The sequence below is a fragment of the Diorhabda carinulata genome, chromosome 1, assembly GCF_026250575.1.
Source record: "Diorhabda carinulata isolate Delta chromosome 1, icDioCari1.1, whole genome shotgun sequence".
In the NCBI taxonomy this organism is placed as follows: Eukaryota; Metazoa; Arthropoda; class Insecta; order Coleoptera; family Chrysomelidae; genus Diorhabda; species Diorhabda carinulata.
Window position 1 is genome coordinate 22,867,230 of NC_079460.1, and position 20,967 is coordinate 22,888,196.

General features: G+C 31.6%; 1 protein-coding gene across 2 annotated transcripts; it reads left to right on the plus strand.

Moving 5' to 3' along the window:
• The first annotated feature begins 992 nt into the window (after nt 1–992).
• LOC130896859 (proton-coupled zinc antiporter SLC30A2) lies at nt 993–19,421 on the plus strand. 2 transcript variants are annotated; one of them, XM_057805218.1, is made up of 7 exons: nt 993–1,284; nt 2,864–3,051; nt 12,460–12,570; nt 13,563–13,863; nt 13,923–14,094; nt 18,257–18,497; nt 19,167–19,421. In XM_057805218.1, exons 1-7 carry the CDS (start codon nt 1,256–1,258, stop codon nt 19,304–19,306), a joined length of 1,182 nt encoding a protein of 393 aa, XP_057661201.1. In that variant the 5' UTR covers nt 993–1,255; the 3' UTR covers nt 19,307–19,421. The 2 variants fall into 2 exon arrangements, with proteins under 2 accessions (XP_057661201.1, XP_057661211.1); XM_057805228.1 differs by lacking the exons at nt 993–1,284; nt 2,864–3,051 and adding an exon at nt 5,175–5,278.
• Nucleotides 19,422–20,967: the final 1,546 nt, after the last annotated feature.

The window sequence follows — 20,967 nt, forward strand, 5'->3', positions numbered from 1 at the left end:
CTTTAAGAGCTCTGCTAGTTTTTGCTTTACCGCTTCCATCGACTCAATTCGGGTCCCTTTTAAAGCAGATCTTTTTCTAACCTTCCAAGGAAATCTGAGCAGACCCGTTGATGCAAGAGCTTTTGGACAGGAGTCAAATTTTTAGGCACCAACTTCGCACAGACTTTTTTCATGTGTAAAATTTTTCCATCTGCTTCTTTATCTGTATTTAAAGCTCATTGGACGATCTGCACGCACAATTTGGTTGATTTTGGTTACTGTTTCCGGAGTTAAAATAATCACAAGGTGACCTGGGCGCTGATAATCTTCAGTGGTCTCTTGTCCCTCACTGAAGCGCTTACACCACTTAAAAACACGCGCACAAGATAGAGAATTGTCCCCATAGGCCTCTTGCAACAATTTATAGCACTCAGTCGGAGTTTTTTTCCAATTTAACGAGAAATTTGAGATTGATACGTTGCTCCACGAGAAAAAAAAAACACATTTTAATAGTGACGGAAACGTGTTTTGGGACGTGCATAGACAAATTATCTAGATACACAACGTATCCCACCCGTCTAGGGCTCCCTCTAGGCGCGCAGTCTCGTTATTCAATATCCAGACCTCATATATGGAAATGGTTGTCAAAGAAAGGTTCATATACATAGAAATATATATGAAATACAATCTTACGAGGCAGGTTGAACAAATTCCCATCGTCGATTTGATGATTTTTTGTTTTGTTTCCGGTTTTAATAAATTTTTTCAACCCGCCGCTGGTTAAATTTTGATTTTATATGAAATAATTATTATGTTGTTTGATTTTGAATATAAATTGAACTTACATTAATGGTTTAAATAGCTCATTAAAATATGGAATAAAGAATTCATCTTTAAGATAAGATGTATTTATGTAGAAAGAATACCCCCTCCCAAAAAAGTGCCGTATTTTTCAAAATATCAAAATAAATTTGTAAATAAGATACATATTTGTTACTTTATACCCAGAAACTTCATACTATCAATTTCTCCATAGTTATCACTAGTTTCTAGTAATTATAGGAATTGGTATATGAAAAAATTTAATGGATTCTTGATAGGTATTAGGAAATAAGTTGTTATTGAATGTTAAGGAACCAAAATATCAATAGTGAACAATACGATAACGACCTTTTGATCACAATTTGATAAAAACTTTATAAACTGTGGTACCGAGTGCAATTATTTTAAATAATCTATCAAAGTACAAGCACAGCTTAGTAACTAAATAGCAGTGATGAAGGATGAAGAAAAACATACATTGATGTAAGTTTTTTAATAGTAAAAGGGATTTTTTTTTGGCTCGTATACATCTTTTCATTTCTCAGGTAATCTGATTATTCTAGAGAAGATTTCGTTCGTGACCAGTTTCTTAAAACTATTTTCTTATTACTTGTATATTATGTCTGTTTTAATTTTTTGAGGTACACAAATAAGTAAGGTAAATATTAAAATAGTAAAGTACAAACATGAATTGAACCATTGGCGTACTTGAGGGGAGGGTCTGAAAAATTCGAAATAAAAATAATTAAACCCTAGATTAGCAGTTTAATGTATAAAGCGCAATTTTACAAGTGAAGTTTAAACCTCAAACGTCACCAGGTATAGAAAATTATACATGAATTTGCCTTATTTTCTACCCCTGAATGCATTAAAATAAAAAAACCGGATGCTTCTATTTGAAAAAATAAAGAAATTTAATATTTATGATGTTAAACTTTGAACACTTTTTATGCGCACCCTGAATACAATGAAAAATTTTTCAACATAGATTCAAATACGTCTGACCTTGCTAAAAGCAACCGAATAGAAACCATTTTCATGTCTTTAAGGGTATCCTCGTAAAATATAATTAATAAGGGTCTGCAACGGTCAAATTTTTTACAAAATAATTGATTACTCGAAAAGTATGCATTTTACCAGAAAAGTTTTTTCAACAATAGTATAGTAAAAGTTTACGTAGATTTCAAAAATGTATTAATATACGGGGTGTTCTATTTAAAATAAGAAAGTTACAGTCAACTTTTGGTAGAACTGGAAATCGGCCATCTTTGAAAATAGTTTAGTTAAAAAGATCGTATTCGAAAACCCAAACGTAGAAATTTTCATGATTTTACTATAAGTATTTTGCCATATACAGAGAGTTTTAACTCGTCGTGGGACACTATGTATACAGCTCAAATTTACAGGTCTTTTAGACCTTTAGGTTCAATCTTCTTCTCTATTCTTCTTCAGTTCCTCCAGTCTTTTGCTACTTATCAAATTATCCCATTACCTTCTAGGTTTGTAGATGTTATGATTAGATGATCCTAGATATTCAAACTTTTTCGAAGTTATATTATTTCTCAGTTGATTTCCATTTCTTTCATCTGCGACTTCGGAGCACATCTTCATGCATTTTTGGTTGTTCTTCATTTATTTGTAAGCAAAACTGCAAATTTACTACTTTGTTGTTCATTACCCAATTATTATTATATAACTATTAAGGCTGGTATCCAGCGAAGCAGTTACTTCATGTTACATTTGGTCTCTACCTGGATAACAAAGAAAGTAAAGAATAGTGTTTCTGGACACGTAGGACAGGTAACTGAGGGTCATACTCAAAATTTCTTTATGGATATCAAGCTACAATCTGAGTTTGAAAGATACTCTAAATTTCGTTTTGTTCGAATTTAAATATCTGCAATGAATGCAAATTTGATCTCTTCAATGGCAAACTGTAATAAACAATGACGTTTTCTTTGGTATTTTCCATTTCCAATTAAAACTGTTAATTTTATATGTATCAAACTTTTTTCTTCTAATTTGAGTATGACTACTTCCATTGAACCTTGTTTTTCTTCAGAAAAATTGATACAGATAATTATGGCTCGATCAGAACAAGGCAAAACAGTTTGTCTTCGAGAGGAGTTGTCTATTGTGTACACGGCAAACCAAGTGCAGGATGCTGCACAGTACTGGAAGGAGAGGTTTTGGAGCTAGAAGGAGAACCTAAAATAAACGCTAAGGAAAACACAGATACAACAGAACTTCGTAAGTATTATAAATAATATATTAATCATAATAAATCGATAGATTTCAGGTAATAACTAGCCTATTTCAATACAATCTTTTCAGATCTATTGTTGTCTCATTTTCTTATAAAGTCTATGAGCTTATGAAAATCCTAATATCAAAACAATTTTCCTCTCACGTAAATAAAGACTTTTCTAAGTTAACATTTCTGGATCCATTGATGATATTAAACTAATACCACTACCACACTAATAAATTAAGCTAATACCACTATGAAAATATTCGAATAATACTGTCTTACATGTTTCGATAACGAAGTTATCATCTTCAGAAACCGAATATTACTTATGGAAAAAACTTCTTTTTTTTCTTTCATCTGAATATACTGATTAATCACATCTTCCAACATTTTTATTTACAATTCGCAATCACTGTAATCCTTAATTTTAATTTTTGGTTTTATTAATATACAAAGTATGATAAAAAATGTTTTAAACATTACTCAATAAGCGACTAACTATGAAAAACACATATTTTTGCCAAAAATAGATTTTATTCATCAATTTAATCTCCTTCAAGAGCAATATAATCATTCCAATGTTTTTCTTACTTCTCGACGTCGTACTTGTAAAAGGATTTGTCTTTTACATCAAAATAGGGTTCAGTTTCAGTAATTCCTTTTTCATTCGAGCTGAATTTCTTACCGGCCAGCATTTTTTTGAGATCAGCCCCAATAATCATTGGGGACTAGATCTGGACTATACGGTGGATGAGGATTGTCTTGGTGAAACAGTGGTTTTTTCTTCAACATATGAGGCCGTTTTTCCTTGATTTTTGCATTCAAACGATCCTACAAATCTATGTAGTATTCGCTATTGATGGTGTCTCCTTTTTCGAGATAGTCGATGAAAAATATTCCATGCGCATCCCAAAATATTGAAGCAATAACCTTCCCAGCTGATAGTTGTGCTTTTGGACACTTAGGACGTGGTTCACCGGCCGCAATCCACTCAGATGATGATTGTTTTGATTCCAGATTGCAGTGATGGATCTATGTTTCATCCATTGTCACAAAATCTGATTTATTACGTGTAAACATGGCCAAAGTTTGCTCTTAATCATCAACACGTTGTTGTTTTTGATCGACTGTGAGTAAACGCGGCACCCACTTTGAAAAAAGCTTTCTCATGGTCAAATGAGATCAGACGATTCTGACTACCATGATTATGTATAAAGATATTTTCGGCCTCAGCCATCTCACGCAGTTTCAATTCACGATTAGATATAACCAATTAGTGGACTTTTTTGATGTTTTCTGGAGTAACCACCTTGATTGGACGACCAGAACGTTCACCATCACTGGTGTTTGTACGACCACGCTTAAATTCATCAAACCAATAACAAATAGATCTTTTCGATGGAGCAGAAACCAGATACTACTTTTGAAACCATTACTGAGCTCGTACAGTATTTTTATCAGTGCAGCTTTATCACTGGTTGTGTCCAATTTCAAATGGAATTCTTGTTCGTTGCTAACGGAGGTGTGTATCGGTTGCCGTTTGATGGTAAATGATAATGGTGGGTCAGGTAGATAACGTTTTATAAGGATCAGTTACCTATAATTAAACAAGCATAAAAAGGGTGGTTACCGATCATACAAATTGCTGGACTGTAAGAGCAAGAAACAGTACAATATTATATTATAACATTATACGATTAGTTGAGTTGCAGGGGTATCGCCTGAGTCATTTTTTTTATCGCGATTACTGAGAAGTGAGAAATAATGGTAGAATGGTTATTTAATTAACATACACAAAAATTTCACACTTTAAACAACACTAGAATGTTTATAATTACGTAAATTGTATTGAAACTATTTTCGCTAAATCCTGTATATGATAATTATGATATATAGGATTAGTTATGATTAGTTCAGTAAGAAATTTACTTTTTTTGATAAAAATGTGAGATGTCTCTATAAAAGGACTATACAAGAATATTATCTACATATCGTCTTATTCTTTTGCACACTACCCGAAGATTTTTATTGGCTTATGTAATGTATTCTGGAAAATCATTTCGGATTAGTTTATTTACGTTTCAACCTATTGTTGTACCTTCACTTTAAATGAACGACTATAAATTTCAACATTTCTATCACGTTTTTTTAAGAAACAATAGTGATTTGTATGAGCATTATATATATAGTGCAGTTTCTTTATAATGAAAATGATAGAACTCACAGGTAAGTCGACGCTCATGTAGGAATTTGATAAATTTACCTGGTCACAATTATTCATGGTTTAAATTTAAGAAAAAAACAATAATTTAGAATAATTTTTTCACTTTCACTTTATAACCAAGAGTTTTAATTGCTGAACTAAATTAATAAAAGGGGGATTGACAAATAATACCGCTTTCTTAAATTGAATGAATAAATTTTCATTTTATATCATGTACACTGTTAAAAATTTCAAATTTCTTTGATAATTTTACTAAAAATGTGTGAATTTTCTAAACAAAATAATTCACTTCCGAAAAAATCACTAACAATTTTGTGAAATTTACTTAACGGTAATGTAAAAAAACCGAAATCAGTTGACAGAGCTACTCAAGATTTTATACGTAGGACAATTTATAGTTTATATAGTTAAATGATGACTCTGGATCAGACGATTCTGACTACCATGATTATGTATAAAGATATTTTGGAATTGAAATGTTTTTTCTCTCTTATTTTATTTGCAAAGAATTTATTTATTTTCCTCTATGGTTTTTGCTTTGAAATTTCGTTTTCCAAAAAAAAAACGGATGGGATACAAAAAGGGCTCAGTTCACGTCTGGTACCCTGTTTAAACCAAACTTTCTTACAAGTAGGTACATTTTACTCGTCTATTTATGTTTTATAATCCAATATTCAGTTGTAGCAAGTTAAGGACATATAATAATGATTTTTTTTGTAAGTTCCCAGTAGGACTACATTTAAGTGAATCTGTGTGAAATAATTGCGAATAATGCCGTCCAATTTATAATGATTTGATTGCCTTTTAACGAATACTTCGTCGCACAAGATATACAAATTTATAAACATAATAAATTTATAAAATGCGGTATCTACGCCTATGGTACATCAAACAAAATTATCGACAAGGGTTTTTAAACAAGTTTTTATAATCTGCAATTAATATTAGAGGAACAATACGGCCTCTTGCGTTATCATTTTTCATCTCTAGTGATTGAGCGATCAAAAAACGCTCCCGGACAAACAATGGGAGACCCAAACACTTGCTCAGCTTATTTTTTTAATCTGCTGTTAATGGTTTTTGGTGGTCCATCAAGGTTGATTAAATGTCTTTAAAGATTCCTTGATTTCTAACATGGATTTGCTTCCACTTTTCCCATTAGCATGTTGGACTTTTTAATCGATAAGAGTCATAGATTAAAATAACCGGATCTCAACTCAAAGAACTAAAGAACTATCTTTGGTATTTACGAACTTGAATACGCAAATGTTTTTGGTTGCATTATTAACTTTTCGAAACTCAAAAATTATGCATTATCGGATATATGGTATATGGTATAGCAAATAACCTTAAAATATCTGACACGACACTGACAGAATGACACTTTTCGTTACCTCTAATAAAATTATTTTCTACATTATTAATAGCTAGTAAAGTATTTTTTTATTCAAAAAGAGGGTAAACCCTATTCCACTTGGATAGTACGAGTGGTGTTTGCTTTATGGAGATGTGGGTATTGATCTTGAACTTCTGCAGGTTTTAGTGCTCGGGAAAGACGTTCCTTGGTATATGATTCCATAGGATCGCACTTCTCCAATTAATTGGCGTTCTGGGCGTTTGCAGGCGAACTCGGTATTCATCAACCACGTCTACTGTCGAGTAGGTCTTGCAAATACTGCTCTAGGTGGGATTATGTGCTCCAAAGAGCATCTGCCAAGTCAGTCAGCTACCTTTCTTGTATGCTCTAAGCTGTCCAAGTTTCTGGTCAACTCTGGGTCGCCTATAACTCGAATTGCTCTTTTCAGTATTGAGTCGAGTTGAGCTCCAAATGACGAGCAATACTCCAAAGATGGACGAATCTGGGCCTTGTAGAGGATTGGAAGCTGTTGCGGAGTATATAGTTTTTTGGTCTTGAAGAGCAATTCAAGTTTTTGTGAAGCTACCTTAGCTAATTGTTATTAATCTAATCATCTTCTATTAAAATGGTTAGAATACCAACAAAATAGAGAAATATTATTTTAAAAATAATAGACTTTGTAGATAAGATTCAAAAAAGCTTGAAGATTCGCATTTAGCGAACTTTGATCGTTTATTGGATCTAGGTTTACATTACAAAATAAGTAATAAGAGACGATTTTGTAAAAAAATTCAGTTCCTATATAGTTTGTTCCAAGTTTTTTGTAAATATTCTCTAATATGCTTATACAAAGCGACTTTTGTAGGTTTTTAAATTATTTTTCACCCCCCAAATTAAAATCAATTTGAATAACAATCCTATGTATGCTAAAATCAATTAATGAAATCAATTTTTTCAACACGTGGTCTATGAATCAGAAACATCATTTTTATCACCTACGAAACAACTTTGTTTAGTATTTATATAAAACATGCTTATTCCGTAAGCGTCTCAGTCTGTAAAAAACTCTGAGCTTAATAAGTCACAGTGAAAATATGAAAATTTAGTATTACAATATGACGGTTCAAAAAGGAGGTACGTTATGAATTCTTTGATATAAATATTTCTCAAAAAGTTATTTGAATGAATATTAATATATATTCGATGGAATTTAAGCAATCTATTGATTGTTTTATATATTTATAATATAGCAAAAAATGTAATCAATGAATACAACTTCATTTTGTAGTAAAAATGTTTTGTTTTTTTATTTCTAGTGATTTAAATTGTATATAGTTTTTTTTACGACGTGCTTACTGTTTCAAATTTTTATTTATGGAATCTATGAGGAGAAAACATTGACATTTTTTTATTCAATTAACTTAATCAACATATCTTGTGATACAGCTGGAATATTGTAGAACCTGGAAGACGGTGGATTTCCCAAATTTGTTTTGTCGTTGAGCAGTTTTCTAAGAGTCCATCGTTGGCATTTTAAATTTAAAATGTGATATATAGCAGTTACATATTATTCCATAACCTCAAATAGCCATGAGTGACCAGCTCTAAGTCTGCTCCAACTTCTAGGTTTTGTTGTAAGAGACATAGAGATTCTTTATAGAACGATGGTTACTGGTGGATCTGTGCATGAATAGTGCAAATTAATTGGATCAGATTAGATCATACCAACTCGTATGTATTTCTGGACCCGCGATTTTCCCAAACCGGTTAACTAGCAAAACTTATTTAGAATTTCTTCGAAATACTCTTCTTCTTCGACTCTACTACTCTTACTCTTTTAGTATCGATATCCGTATAAGTGGATTGAACGAATGGTTCTAAGATTGCCCTCCTCGTTCACCGGATCTCAATAAATGTGATTACCTTCATTGGGGACGTAAAAGGAGTCTGTTGAACACAATATTAGGTATAACATTCATATTTACTAAAATTAAAGAGGATTTTATCCCAATGGGTGTTAGAGAGGATTTTATAATCTTTAGACGTGTGTTTTTCAGTATCTAGAGAATTCCTATTATTTTGAACTTTGAATTTGTGTCACGATAAAATCAAAAGTTTCGACCCACTCCTTAATCCATCCATTAAATTTCAAAATTAACAAATTTCTCTCCCATATTCGCGAAGGTCGAACAAATAAAAAATAATAGTGTCCGTTATTTGTTTATACGAAGGAATGTTTTTATTTTGTGAGTTAAAACTTGCCAGAACCGGTTGATTTGTTTATTATTCTTCAACGGTGAATTACCTCTTCGATGATCATGATTGTAGTTTAGTCCCAGTTTGACCTATGAGACACAAAACGTGTCTTTTTGAACCAAAAAATCTTTTCGTGAAGTTCGTATATGAATTGTTTTCCTTTTTGCAAATTTTGAAACTGATTTAACCAAGAAACTATTAGTTGAAACTCGTGCATTAGTAGCAAGCCTTCATAGGCAATAGTATCCCAATCATTGCGATCGATCAAGAATATCTCGACGTTCCATGGACTACAACGTGAAAAAATATGCATCCATCAGTATCTTTGGCGATAGAAAGCGTCAGGATGGCCTCTCAAAACCACAACCGCTGAAGATAAACGTATTGTATTGATCAGTAGTAAACGTGATCGACGACTCACGGGCCCAGAGATAGCAGCTCGGATCAATGAATCTAGATATTTGCTTTTGAGTACTTTTCAGTAAGTAAGGAGATTGAAAGAAGGTGTCCTTTTTGGAAGGGTGGTAGTGAAGAAGAGATGTCAAAATGAAACTAAAAGTTTGTATTAGGCTAAAGAACATAAAAATTGAATGCATGAAGAGTGAAAGAGAGTTTTATGGGGTACTAAGGGGGTCTAAGAGACAAGTTTTTGGTTAAAGGTTAAAGAAAGAACGCATGCTAGACCTCGACTGTAAAACGCGTCGGAAGCTCGGTGATGGTTTGTGGATGTTTTGGAGGAAGGACGACTGAAAACCAGGTGATAATTGATTGGAAACTTGAAAAACTAAGGCTATAGAAAAATATAGGAAAATGTAGTACAGTCTGGCCAGCGCCTGATTGGTGGAAAATTTATCTTCCAGCATGATATCCATCCCAAGCATTGTTGCAAGCTCTGCAAAGGATTGGAAAGGAAGAATTTATTGATTGTAATTATTTGGTCATCACATTCGCCTGACTTCAATCCGATTGAGTTGTTGTGGGACAATTTGGATAATCAGAAAGAATTTTCACACCTTTGGAATATCCTGCTAAACGAATAGAAATAATTAAAGCAAAAGGGGGTTACATCGATGAATAAAAAACTTGAATTTGTAATAATTGCAGATTACGAGGTCTAACCATTAAATAACGAGATTGCGCGCCTAGAAGGCGCCCTAGACGGACGGGGTAAAAAACGAGTAGTGCGTTGGATATCTAGATATCTTGTCTATGCACGTCTATGACAAAAGTCTGCGCGAAGTTGGTGCCAAAAAATCTGACTCCTGACCAAAAGATCTTGCATAGACGAGTCTGCCCAGATTTCTTAGAAAGGTTAGACAAAGATCTGCTTTGAAAGGGACACGATTTGAGTTGATGGAAGCGGTAAAGCAAAAAACCACAGAAGTCCTGAAGGCCCTCACCAAAGAAAACCTCCAGCACTGCTTCAATGAATGGAAAAAACGTATGGAAAGTTGTGTGGCGAGGGGAGGGAAGGATATTAAAGGGGAGCATTTCGTAACCAGATCTCGTAGATATCTTTTAAGTATGGATATCAAAATCTATCGTATTGTTTTTAGTTGTTGTTACGCAAACTATAGGGTGGGCAAAAACTTTTGATAAGTAGTATACATTGGCAAATTATAACAAATAGAAATTGTTACCAATATCATATCATAAGAAATATTACTAGGCCTTATTTTTTTTCATATATCAGTTTATTATTAATTATAATTTTTTAAATATTGTTTAAGTTTCTCAATAAACCAAGTCAATACAGCAGGAGACATTTATGTTTTGGTTTTAGATCTAAGGCTTTCTTAAAATAAATAAAAGTTGAATGAAAATAACTAAGGAATAAATAGATAAACTAATCTGTAGACAAACTAATCATCTTAATTTGTATGGACAATTTTTAAGTTGTGACACATCCTGCAGATTCCGTTGAGGCATGGTGAAAATATGTATGATAATCACGTATTTGAATTCCTGTGTGATACAAAACTTATATTGATAAATAAGTAATTAAAATATTATTTATTCTTCATTATCTTATCTCTTTTATAAGCAAAATACAATTTGTATTTTGCGGACCAATTTTGAAAATATCATGCGGTATGTCGCTCCATTAATTTTATATTTTGCTATTAATTTATCAATGTATTCAAATTATTATTCAAGATTTATGTTATCAAAGATAAAAAAATTGCAACAGGGAATTTTTTAGCGGCGTTTAATCTTAGAATTTTTCAAAAAATATTAATGAATAAATTCTTTAATAAATGAATAAAGGCCTATTAAGCAAAATACTTGCACGCGTCGATTTATATTTTTAACTATAAAATTTGAAAGAAATTATACAGGGTGTCATGTGACAGTAGCCAATACGAACTTTCCTATTTTAAATGGAAATGTTTTAGTGCTTTTCGCAATATCAGCATTTTTACATATGCTCAAACCAATTCTGGAAAAATTTTTCCATTCCGAAGCTGATATCGTAGAAACATAGTTTTGAAAGTATTTAACAACTTAAGGTGATGAAAATCGTTGTCTGCGCATCTTTTGTTTGACATAATTCGGATGTTTTTTCCTTAAGTTGTTTAACGTGCTGCATGGGAGCTGGCATGCAGAATCCATCTAGAACATATCTTCCTCTCATCTAAATGTTGCTTCTTTCAAACGTGCACTATCAACAATCTCTAAATTGTCACGTCAACGTTTACAAATAAAGCTATTGTTCGATTATAAAAACTTAAAATGCAACCATCGTAATATAATGTTCTGAAAGAAAAATTGAAAGTTTCTATCGTAGACTCTAAGAAGTTCTCACCAAATTTGAACGGTAAGATGCTTGTTTGATACAAACTAATGATGAAGATCAAAAATACCTCAAAATATTTAAAGGCTTCGTACTTATTTAGCATCATAATGTCAAGCCATGTCCCAATTTGTTAAAATCACCACATTCATCATAAACTTCTTTGAATCAATAAAAATGGAACGCAATTTTCAGGATGGTCTCCCTCATTGGAAGCTCCTAATTTTCTAATTGCCCGATTGAATTTTGCTGTATTTTACAACTATTTTGAATGCTAAAAACGATCAATTTATCGTTTCTATAAACCGATGTTTCATTAAATGCTTAGAGACTCATTTGAGTTGCATCTAGTTCAACCAAAAAATTATCCACATCCAAGAACTATGTCAGGATTATTGTAAGAATAATAATATCGGGGAGCTAAATCAAGCTCCCCGCATAATACAATACAATTAATAAGTTTTGACAATAAGAACCTAACCTTAACCAATTCAAAGCAATTATACAGATGGGTTTTAAAGGTTTCGTGTTTTTCATCTGTAAACTTGTGTACATCGTTGATTCTTATTATTATTCAAATTATATATGTAATTAGAATTTTCTTAGATATTAACATTTTGAGAACACTGCAGCGCTCATGCTCTATGCTCTATGCTCTTAATTCCAATTTTCTGCTGTAATTTGGTTGATCAAATTGTTCACATTGAAGTGATTATAAATGCAGAGTTAATTTGATTTTAATTATTTAAATAATAACTACGATTTCGTCTTTTCAGTAAATAAGCATTGTCATCAGAATAAAGCACCCGAAGTTGACAAACGGGCAAGAAAAAAATTGATAATAGCCAGTACACTATGTGTCATATTCATGATAGCAGAAGTGGCAGGTACGATGATGCATATAATAAATAACAAATAAAAACAATTACAACTTGTAAAAAAAACGAATTAATTAGAACAAAATTTTGCTTAATTACTTTATTTTTGTATATCGATGGTTAAATTGCAAAACCTCGTAAGTCAATTTTTATCATTTATGGGTTTTTGATAAGAAATTTTTTTAAATAATTTATTCCTTAAAACTGCAAAATCTCGTAAGTTCATGAACAGTTTTTAATACTTGTAGTGACATATTTCAAAAGCTAGCAAGATTGATATGAAAAATGTATAAAGAAATAAACGTCTTTAGTAGACTTCCTCCTATAAAATTTCTACAAATCGTCCTACGAGCTTTCGCTGTTTAACCATCGATATGAGAAATTAATAAAACCTAATTTCGAATGCAAAACTTAGCACAGCCATTTTAATTATTATAACAGAATAATGTACCTTAGGATTTTTGGGCCATTTATTGGATTTTTATAACCATAAGCTAAACAGAACTATATGAAAAAGGGTTTGAACTGGTTAAAAGCCCTGCTTATTAAAGATTAATGTTGACGACACAGTGGAATTAGTTGGTGTACGATTTACAGAATTATCAAAGAAGAGGAAAATGGCGAGTATCAAATAGCACGTAGAGTTCCAGGAAAACCAAAATTTCAAACAGAAAATAATTTGAAGGAAAGACTTCGAAGGAATGTATATACATATATTTCCGACAGTAGACACAGACATACAACATACAACAAATAAATTTTGGCAAGACAGGGTTTTTTTGAATAATTACTGGGTTAAAATGGATAAGAAAGAGAGAGAAAGTTTCTGTGAGAAAAGAACTGTATTCTTTGGGTTCCCTTTTTAACTTTTTTAACTTCAGTTGTTTAGAAGTTCTAGTAGATTAATTAGGTAGAAATAAAAGTGTCCACTCTAAGATGATTCGTTTTTTAGTAGTTCAATATATGAAGATAAGATTTCTAATTTGAATATCTGTTATTAGGTGGTTATTTATCGAACAGTTTAGCAATAGCTTCAGACGCAGCTCACCTTTTAACAGATTTCGCTAGTTTCATGATATCTTTATTCGCTTTGTATATGGCTAATAGACCATCTACGAAAAAAATGTTGTTTGGATGGTACCGAGCGGAAGTTATTGGCGCTTTAACATCGGTACTACTAATCTGGGTTGTAACTGGTATACTAGTATACATGGCAATACAAAGAATCATCTATGAAACATATGAAGTAGATGCTGTCGTTATGTTGATCACCTCTGGAGTTGGAGTTGTGGTTAATATTGTGTGAGTTAATAAATTTCCTATTTGAAAATAATCTATAATAACACCTTATAAATATCTAGTATGGGACTGGCTCTGCACCAGCATGGACATACTCATGGAGGGCACGAACATTCCGCGCATGGGGGTAAGGAAAAAGAAAATATAAACGTTAGAGCTGCTTTTATCCACGTTGTGGGCGACTTTCTACAAAGCTTTGGCGTTTTCGTGGCTGCTATAGTAATTTATTTCAAAGTAAGTAGCAATTTTTATATCATAAAATAGTATCAGTCTTCTCTATTAAGTATTAGAGACTATTTTCAATAAAGTTTTTCGTGGTTTTCCAAGCTAAATAGTTTCTCTTCTTTCCAAGTCGTTACTCTATATTTTCAGGTTATCTATTTACCTTTTCCACTTAAAAATTTTCAAACGTTACTGTCCTACAGAATCTACAAACGTATATTTAATTGTATAAGATATTTATAGAGTTGATTTATCATTATCAAAATTATCTTTTAATAAAGAATCTATATGGTCATCCAAAATCTATATCACTATCAATTCTGTCTGCCTAGAGGGCTGTCGAACGCCTTGTTCCTCAATGTCCATCATTTTTTTCTGGATCGATGTCGTTTTCTCCACATGTTCTTGAAACACGATGACGAAAAATTATATAAATGTGAAAAAAATCAATATCACGAAACGACCATTCGGAAAAATAACATGAAACTCATGCATGTAGCAGAAAATTCAATAAAAAAAGGGATATACCGAAAGCATCTGAAATTCTGCATGCGTTCTTTATAAAGATTACCAAGAAAAGGAAGGCTGTTTATGAGAGTAGATTTTCTAAGCCCAGTTTCACTCAGGACCATCAGAGTAAAATCGAATCCTCGTTTGACCGACTCCTAGTGCACTTGTTCCGCCAATGTTGCAAATCCAATATAGTCTCGCTTAACAGATTTTTAGTGTTTTTTTTTCGCCGATACTTTGTTTCGTCATGTACAATTGATACAAAAACAAAAAAATTCCAGTCATTCTACGTTCAGAGGATTGAGAGTAAATTATTTATCCAACTTTATAACATTCATAACAATTTCACAAAAAATCCTTAATTTTTTTTAATTCGATGTTTCGCATCAATATCGACGTTCAAACGTTTAATTTATTTCACAAACACCCACAGACGCTAGCGTTAAAATAAATAGAAAAAGTCGAATTAAGGGTATTAAATTAGAGTAGCCCTCGTGCACATGTTACATCGTACGGCCCTGAAGTTGATTCTTTGGCGAATTTCCGTCCCACTCTTTTGCTAACTATTCGATTGATAATATTTTTCCTTTATATTTATAATTCCATTTATCGAGTCCTTAATAATTACCCAATTTTAGCCAAATTTTGCCTCCTAATGATTGCGATAGTGAAAATTAAAAATATCAACCATTTTCTGCTAATTATATGGGAATGAATTATCATTTTTTACAAACAAATTATTGTCACTTATTTAGCAATTAATTACCTTAATTTGCCTAATTTATTCCCTAACTATACAGAGATGTGTGTTGGATATCTAGATATCTTGTCCATGCACGTCCCAAAACACGTTTCCGTCACTATTATAGTATTTGTGCAGTAGCGGTTTCAAACGTATCAATCTCGAATTTCTCGTTAAATTGAAAAAAACTCCGATTGTTGCAAGAGGCCTATGGGGACAATTCTCTATCTCGTGTGAGGGTTTTTGAGTGGTCTAAGCACTTTAGTGTGTGCCGAGAGAGCACTGAAAATGACCAGCGCCCAGGGCGACCTGTGACTGTTTCAACTCCGGAAACAGTCACCAAAATCAACCAAATTGTGCGTGCAGATCGTCGAATAAGCATCCGGATGAATGTCGATGGTGTAAACGCCGATAAAGAAACGGTTAGAAAAATTTTTCACGAGGAATTACACATGACAATAGTCTGTGCGAAGTTGTTGCCAAAAAATCTGATAGGGACACGATTTAAGTCGATGGAAGCGATAAAGCAAAAAACGGCAGAGCTCCTAAAGAACCTCTCCAAAGAAGACTTCCAGCACTGCTTCGATCAATGGAAAAAACGTATGGAAAGGGGTGTGGCGAGGGGAGGGGAGTATATTGAAGAGGAGCATTCGAATGTAGAATAATTTTTGTAATAAAACCCTTTTTCTTAACCAATCTCGTTATTTAATAGCCAGACTTCGTATAATAATAATAATTATAATATAGTAAAATTGGAAATACTTTTATTAGGCATTTTGGAAACAATTTTCGAAACAAATCCATAATAATGATTATAGATAAATATACATAAGACGAAAACCTTTCAAAACCATTAATGAAATTTTACCATCGCATTTAGTTTTGATAAAGGCGTGGATATCTCGAATCTATTATTGTCCGAAAAATCCTGCTAGTTTCCGAATCAAATATATAGTTTTTCCGAAAATCCAATTGTGATAAATTTTCCTAAATTTGCCGCCTATAATAATTTTTTCTGGGCAAATGATATCTTTTTCGAACTCCTCGTATCAAATAATCTTTTCTTACAGTAAGTTGACAGAATCTGATGAATTTTTTTTTTAATTTTTAGTGTTATTTTTCAAAAAAAAATTTGTTCCAACATTAACCCCGTACATTTCTCACAAATATAAAACCGAAGGAATCCAATATAAAAAGTCACGTCAGTCAAGTGTTATGAATTAGTTCATTAATAAATATATCGAAATCTTCAATGGTTTCGGAAATATATAATTTTTTATACAAGCATGTCAAATTTCTTCAAATTTCTGGATTTTTTAACATAATAGTTAAAAATACACCTTTATAACGAAAGTATGTGAAACACCATGTAATATTATGAATTTTTGTCCGAAAAATCTAAAAAATCATGTTAGTTTCCAGACCAAATGAATATTGTTTTGGAAAATTCAGCTTTCATTAATTTTCCTCAACTTTCCTTTTATGATTTTTTTCCGAGCAGCTGATATATTTTTCGTTCTCCTCGTATCAAATAATCCCTTTTTTCTCTATTTCAAAACAGAGGAATCCCCTTCGAAATCTGAAATTTTGTTTCATGACTTCTAACTTTATGTTATATAACTCGCTTTTTATAATCACGAAAAAGCTGTTTTTTTATCATATTATCCACGTTCTTCTTCCAATTTTCTTGTATTGCAACGTTGCCATTCCACAACTATATATACTATAAATTTATTCACTGTTATTTTTTATTTTTTCATATTTACGAATATGATATTCAAGGAATCCAATATATACAGTCACTTAGACACAAGTCTTCTCAATTGATTTAATTATTGTATTCTTACACAAGCATGTCAATTTTTTTTTAATTTCTGTAACAAGTGATTCCAAAACGTTTATTTTTAAAAGCCACTTTAATAATTGATCCTTATGGGTACCTGTGGCCCATTCTAACAATATCCTTGAATCATTTTAATGCAGTTTTTGACACACAGTTCCCCCGAGCTCACAGTTTCTTCCAAAAGAAATATTTCTTAAGGATGATAATACACTTATCGGCATTAATAATACCATCTAGAGACAACCTCATTAAATAATTGAAGTATAGCTTCAATTGTCATTTATACAGACTTCCAGTATATTTTGTTGCAATCTTACAATTCCTATGGTCTCTAGTCCATTTTAGTCTATTTTTCCTTTGTGTTGAAGGTCTTTTGGCCTAGAGATAACAAAAACATTAGTATTTCAGAAATGTCACCTTGTACGACTCAAATCTAAGTTCCACGTCTTCTTACAGCATAACTCTTCAGTACATTCAACTGGTATAATTAACACATCTGTTCTAATATTGGTTTAGAGCTCTTCAATCGTTATTTGTGACTTTTCTTTTCTTTGTATTTACGCATTTACACTAAACTATTCACTAATTCTTACCACTAAATCATTCACTTATTTATTAATTTATTTAATTACACCGTTTGGTTCACTTTCCACTATTCCGATGTGTTAACTGTAATATTAAATTATTTATAACCTCCCCTGGTGGTAGCCACTCGTTTTATATACTATAATCACATTCAAGAACCTTTGATTTCATGAAAATCCCTAATTGATCGTGAGACATAAAAGGGCCTTCTTAGAAATTGTGTATAATAACAGTCACAATAATGTAAACTAGTCACAAGAAACTGCAAACAAATAGTCACTACAAAAACAACGAAAACCTGGCGCATTCACCAAAATTTTTTCGGTTGACATGTGAAAACCGGATTTATGGTCTTTATATGGTGGTTTTGATTTTTATCTACTATATTTTATTTGAATTAAAATATATTTCAGTGTTTAAAAATGTTATAATCTTATTTTTATATTATCATGGTACTATTTGGATAAAAATTTAACAGGTTTTATTATTTTCAGCCAAATTTGATGATCGTCGATCCCATTTGTACTTTCTTCTTCTCTGCGTTGGTGTTATTTACTACGTTTGCTATAATAAAAGACGCTCTGTTGGTTTTGATGGAAGCAATACCCAAAGGGATTAATTTCGAGGAAGTTATGAATACTCTATTGAAAATAGAAGGAGTAGAAAGAGTTCATAATTTGAGAATCTGGGCTTTGAGTTTGGATAAAATTGCTATGTCTGCACACGTCGCTATAAGTACGTGAAAAATAATTATTTTCAAATTTGAATATGGTACCAGACGTATTAAAAAATACTCCTTACATTTGTATCAATATTTACATAATTTTATTGATTTTTTTTGTAAGTGAAGCCCATGACACCATTTTGAGGTAGTTAAACACCTCAAATCCTCTGGTGACTTAATTAAGGGTGACTTAATCTAAAAATTTCAAGTTTTTTGAAAAAAAAATTATTTTCATACCATGGATAATTCAATTCTAAAACTTTTCTCGTAATTTTTCATAAAGTTTTTTTTAAATGAGTCAAAAATTCTCATTTAAGTAGAAGGTAATTGCTAAATAAAAATTTTCCATTAGGTAACCCCCAATTAACCACCAGAATAGTTCTACTATTATTAAATTCTCTTTATCGTTAATTTTTAAATTAAAAGGTTACAATTTTTTTCGAAATTCTGGATTATACAATGAGGCCCTATAACTTTTAAGGGTATATATATATAACTTGGTATAGAGGTAAATTGACCTTATCGTCATATTTTTAGCTCCCCTTTAAGCCCTGTATCAGGTTTTAACAGGGAGAGATTATTATAAAAGATTAATATTACTTTGAGACGAATAATTCATTAAATTGACATATTGAAATAAAACAATATTTGAAAATTTATTTTTTACTGTTTGATTTTAGATTCTGGTACCAATCCTCAAAATGTTTTAATGGTTGCTTCCAAAAATATCCACGAAAAATACAATTTTTTCGAAATGACTTTACAGATCGAAGAATTTCAGGAAGCCATGGAAGACTGCACCCAATGCAGAAACCCCTGAGTTATAAATAATTTATTTATTATTTTTTGGTGTATTTATTATAATCGATGTTTTTTTACATTACGATCTATGTAACGCTTTTATCAATAAAATACTCTGTTTTTTTGTAAATAAATTGGTACTAGATTTCCCATTTCCCAGTAACTGACGTTTTTTGGTAGGTACAACATTTGCTGAATCCACTCCAGCTAATTATATATCGTGGATTCTGAAATAATTCTCCACGTTTGACCCATCCATTTATGGTTTGACTATGGAGGGTAGAGGTAAAAAGAACCATCTCGGTTGTATCGAAAAGTGTGTGATGAAGGGAACCAAATTAAGGTGGCGCTATAGTAGCAAGTGGTAAAATTTTAAAAACAGCGCCACAAACTATTAGAAAAGGATAGTAAATTAAATGCTTTTTTGAAAGTTTTAACTATTTAAAAAAAACTATTAATGCATAAATTCATTCTAAAATTGTACATAAAATATATAACTGCTAATTTGCTGTTTACAGCTGGACACTTTTTCAATTAATCCCCCATACAAGACGGTTCCCCTTGCCTCTACCCTCCATAGGTTTGACCATACAACTATTTCCACCACGTGACTATAATTGACGGCTCGAATCACGCGAGATTGCACCTATAAAAATTTTTTGTTGTCAAAAGTTATTGAAAGGTTAAATAAGAAAAGTTAATATTGTCGTTTTTTTATATTTTTCAATGTTCCAACTAACAAAGATGTAACGAAATTTGTCCGTACCCAAGAGATAGATTTATTTATAATTAATTAATTATAATGAATATTACACTAAATTTCTCTCAGTATTAAGTCTTGAAATTTTGAATATTAATTACTTCTGATGATAATAATTGAATCCATTAAAAAATCCACTTAAAAATCAATTAGTAATAATTAATTTAATATTTCATTGTATATAGATGGTAATAATTATATTTTCTATACAGATTGCAATAGATGGCGCTGCTAGTAATATCAATAAAAATAAAAATTTCCATTTAAATATTTTTATTACCACACTTTATATAACTTACTCTGTGTGGATGATTGAATCGAATTTTCTAATTAAATTTTCACTTTTAATCGATCTGGTGAAATATTCAATAATATCTCGTGATTTAATTAATTTTTATTTGAAATAGAATGTCCTATTTTAAATTTATATCATTCCATAATGATTTTTTTGTAAAATAAATCGTTTATATGCGCCTTTTGCCAAATTAAGTTCCAAATGTAAAATGAAACTATATAAAAACAAAAATTATGAACTAAATTTTTTATTAAAAAAAAAAAATAAAATATAACAATGGGGACTATTGAAATAAAAATGACGGCGCCATGTGGCTATCATCGAACAGATGGTGCCACGTGTATTAACAATGGCCGGTTGTTGGAATAAAAATGGCGGTGCCCCTAAGACGTAACACAACGTCACTGTGACATCACGCTCGCTCTCATTGATTTCGCTGTTTCTCTCGCACTCATTGAATATGATCAGAACATACTGCTGGCCGAAACCTCATGTTATATTGAATTTTTTCATTAAATATTTCGATACATATCGAAATTAGAGCAACTATTATGAATTAGTTGACTAATAATATAGCGTTGTCCCGATATTCATTACCGCAGCTACTAGCTCAATAAGTTTCACC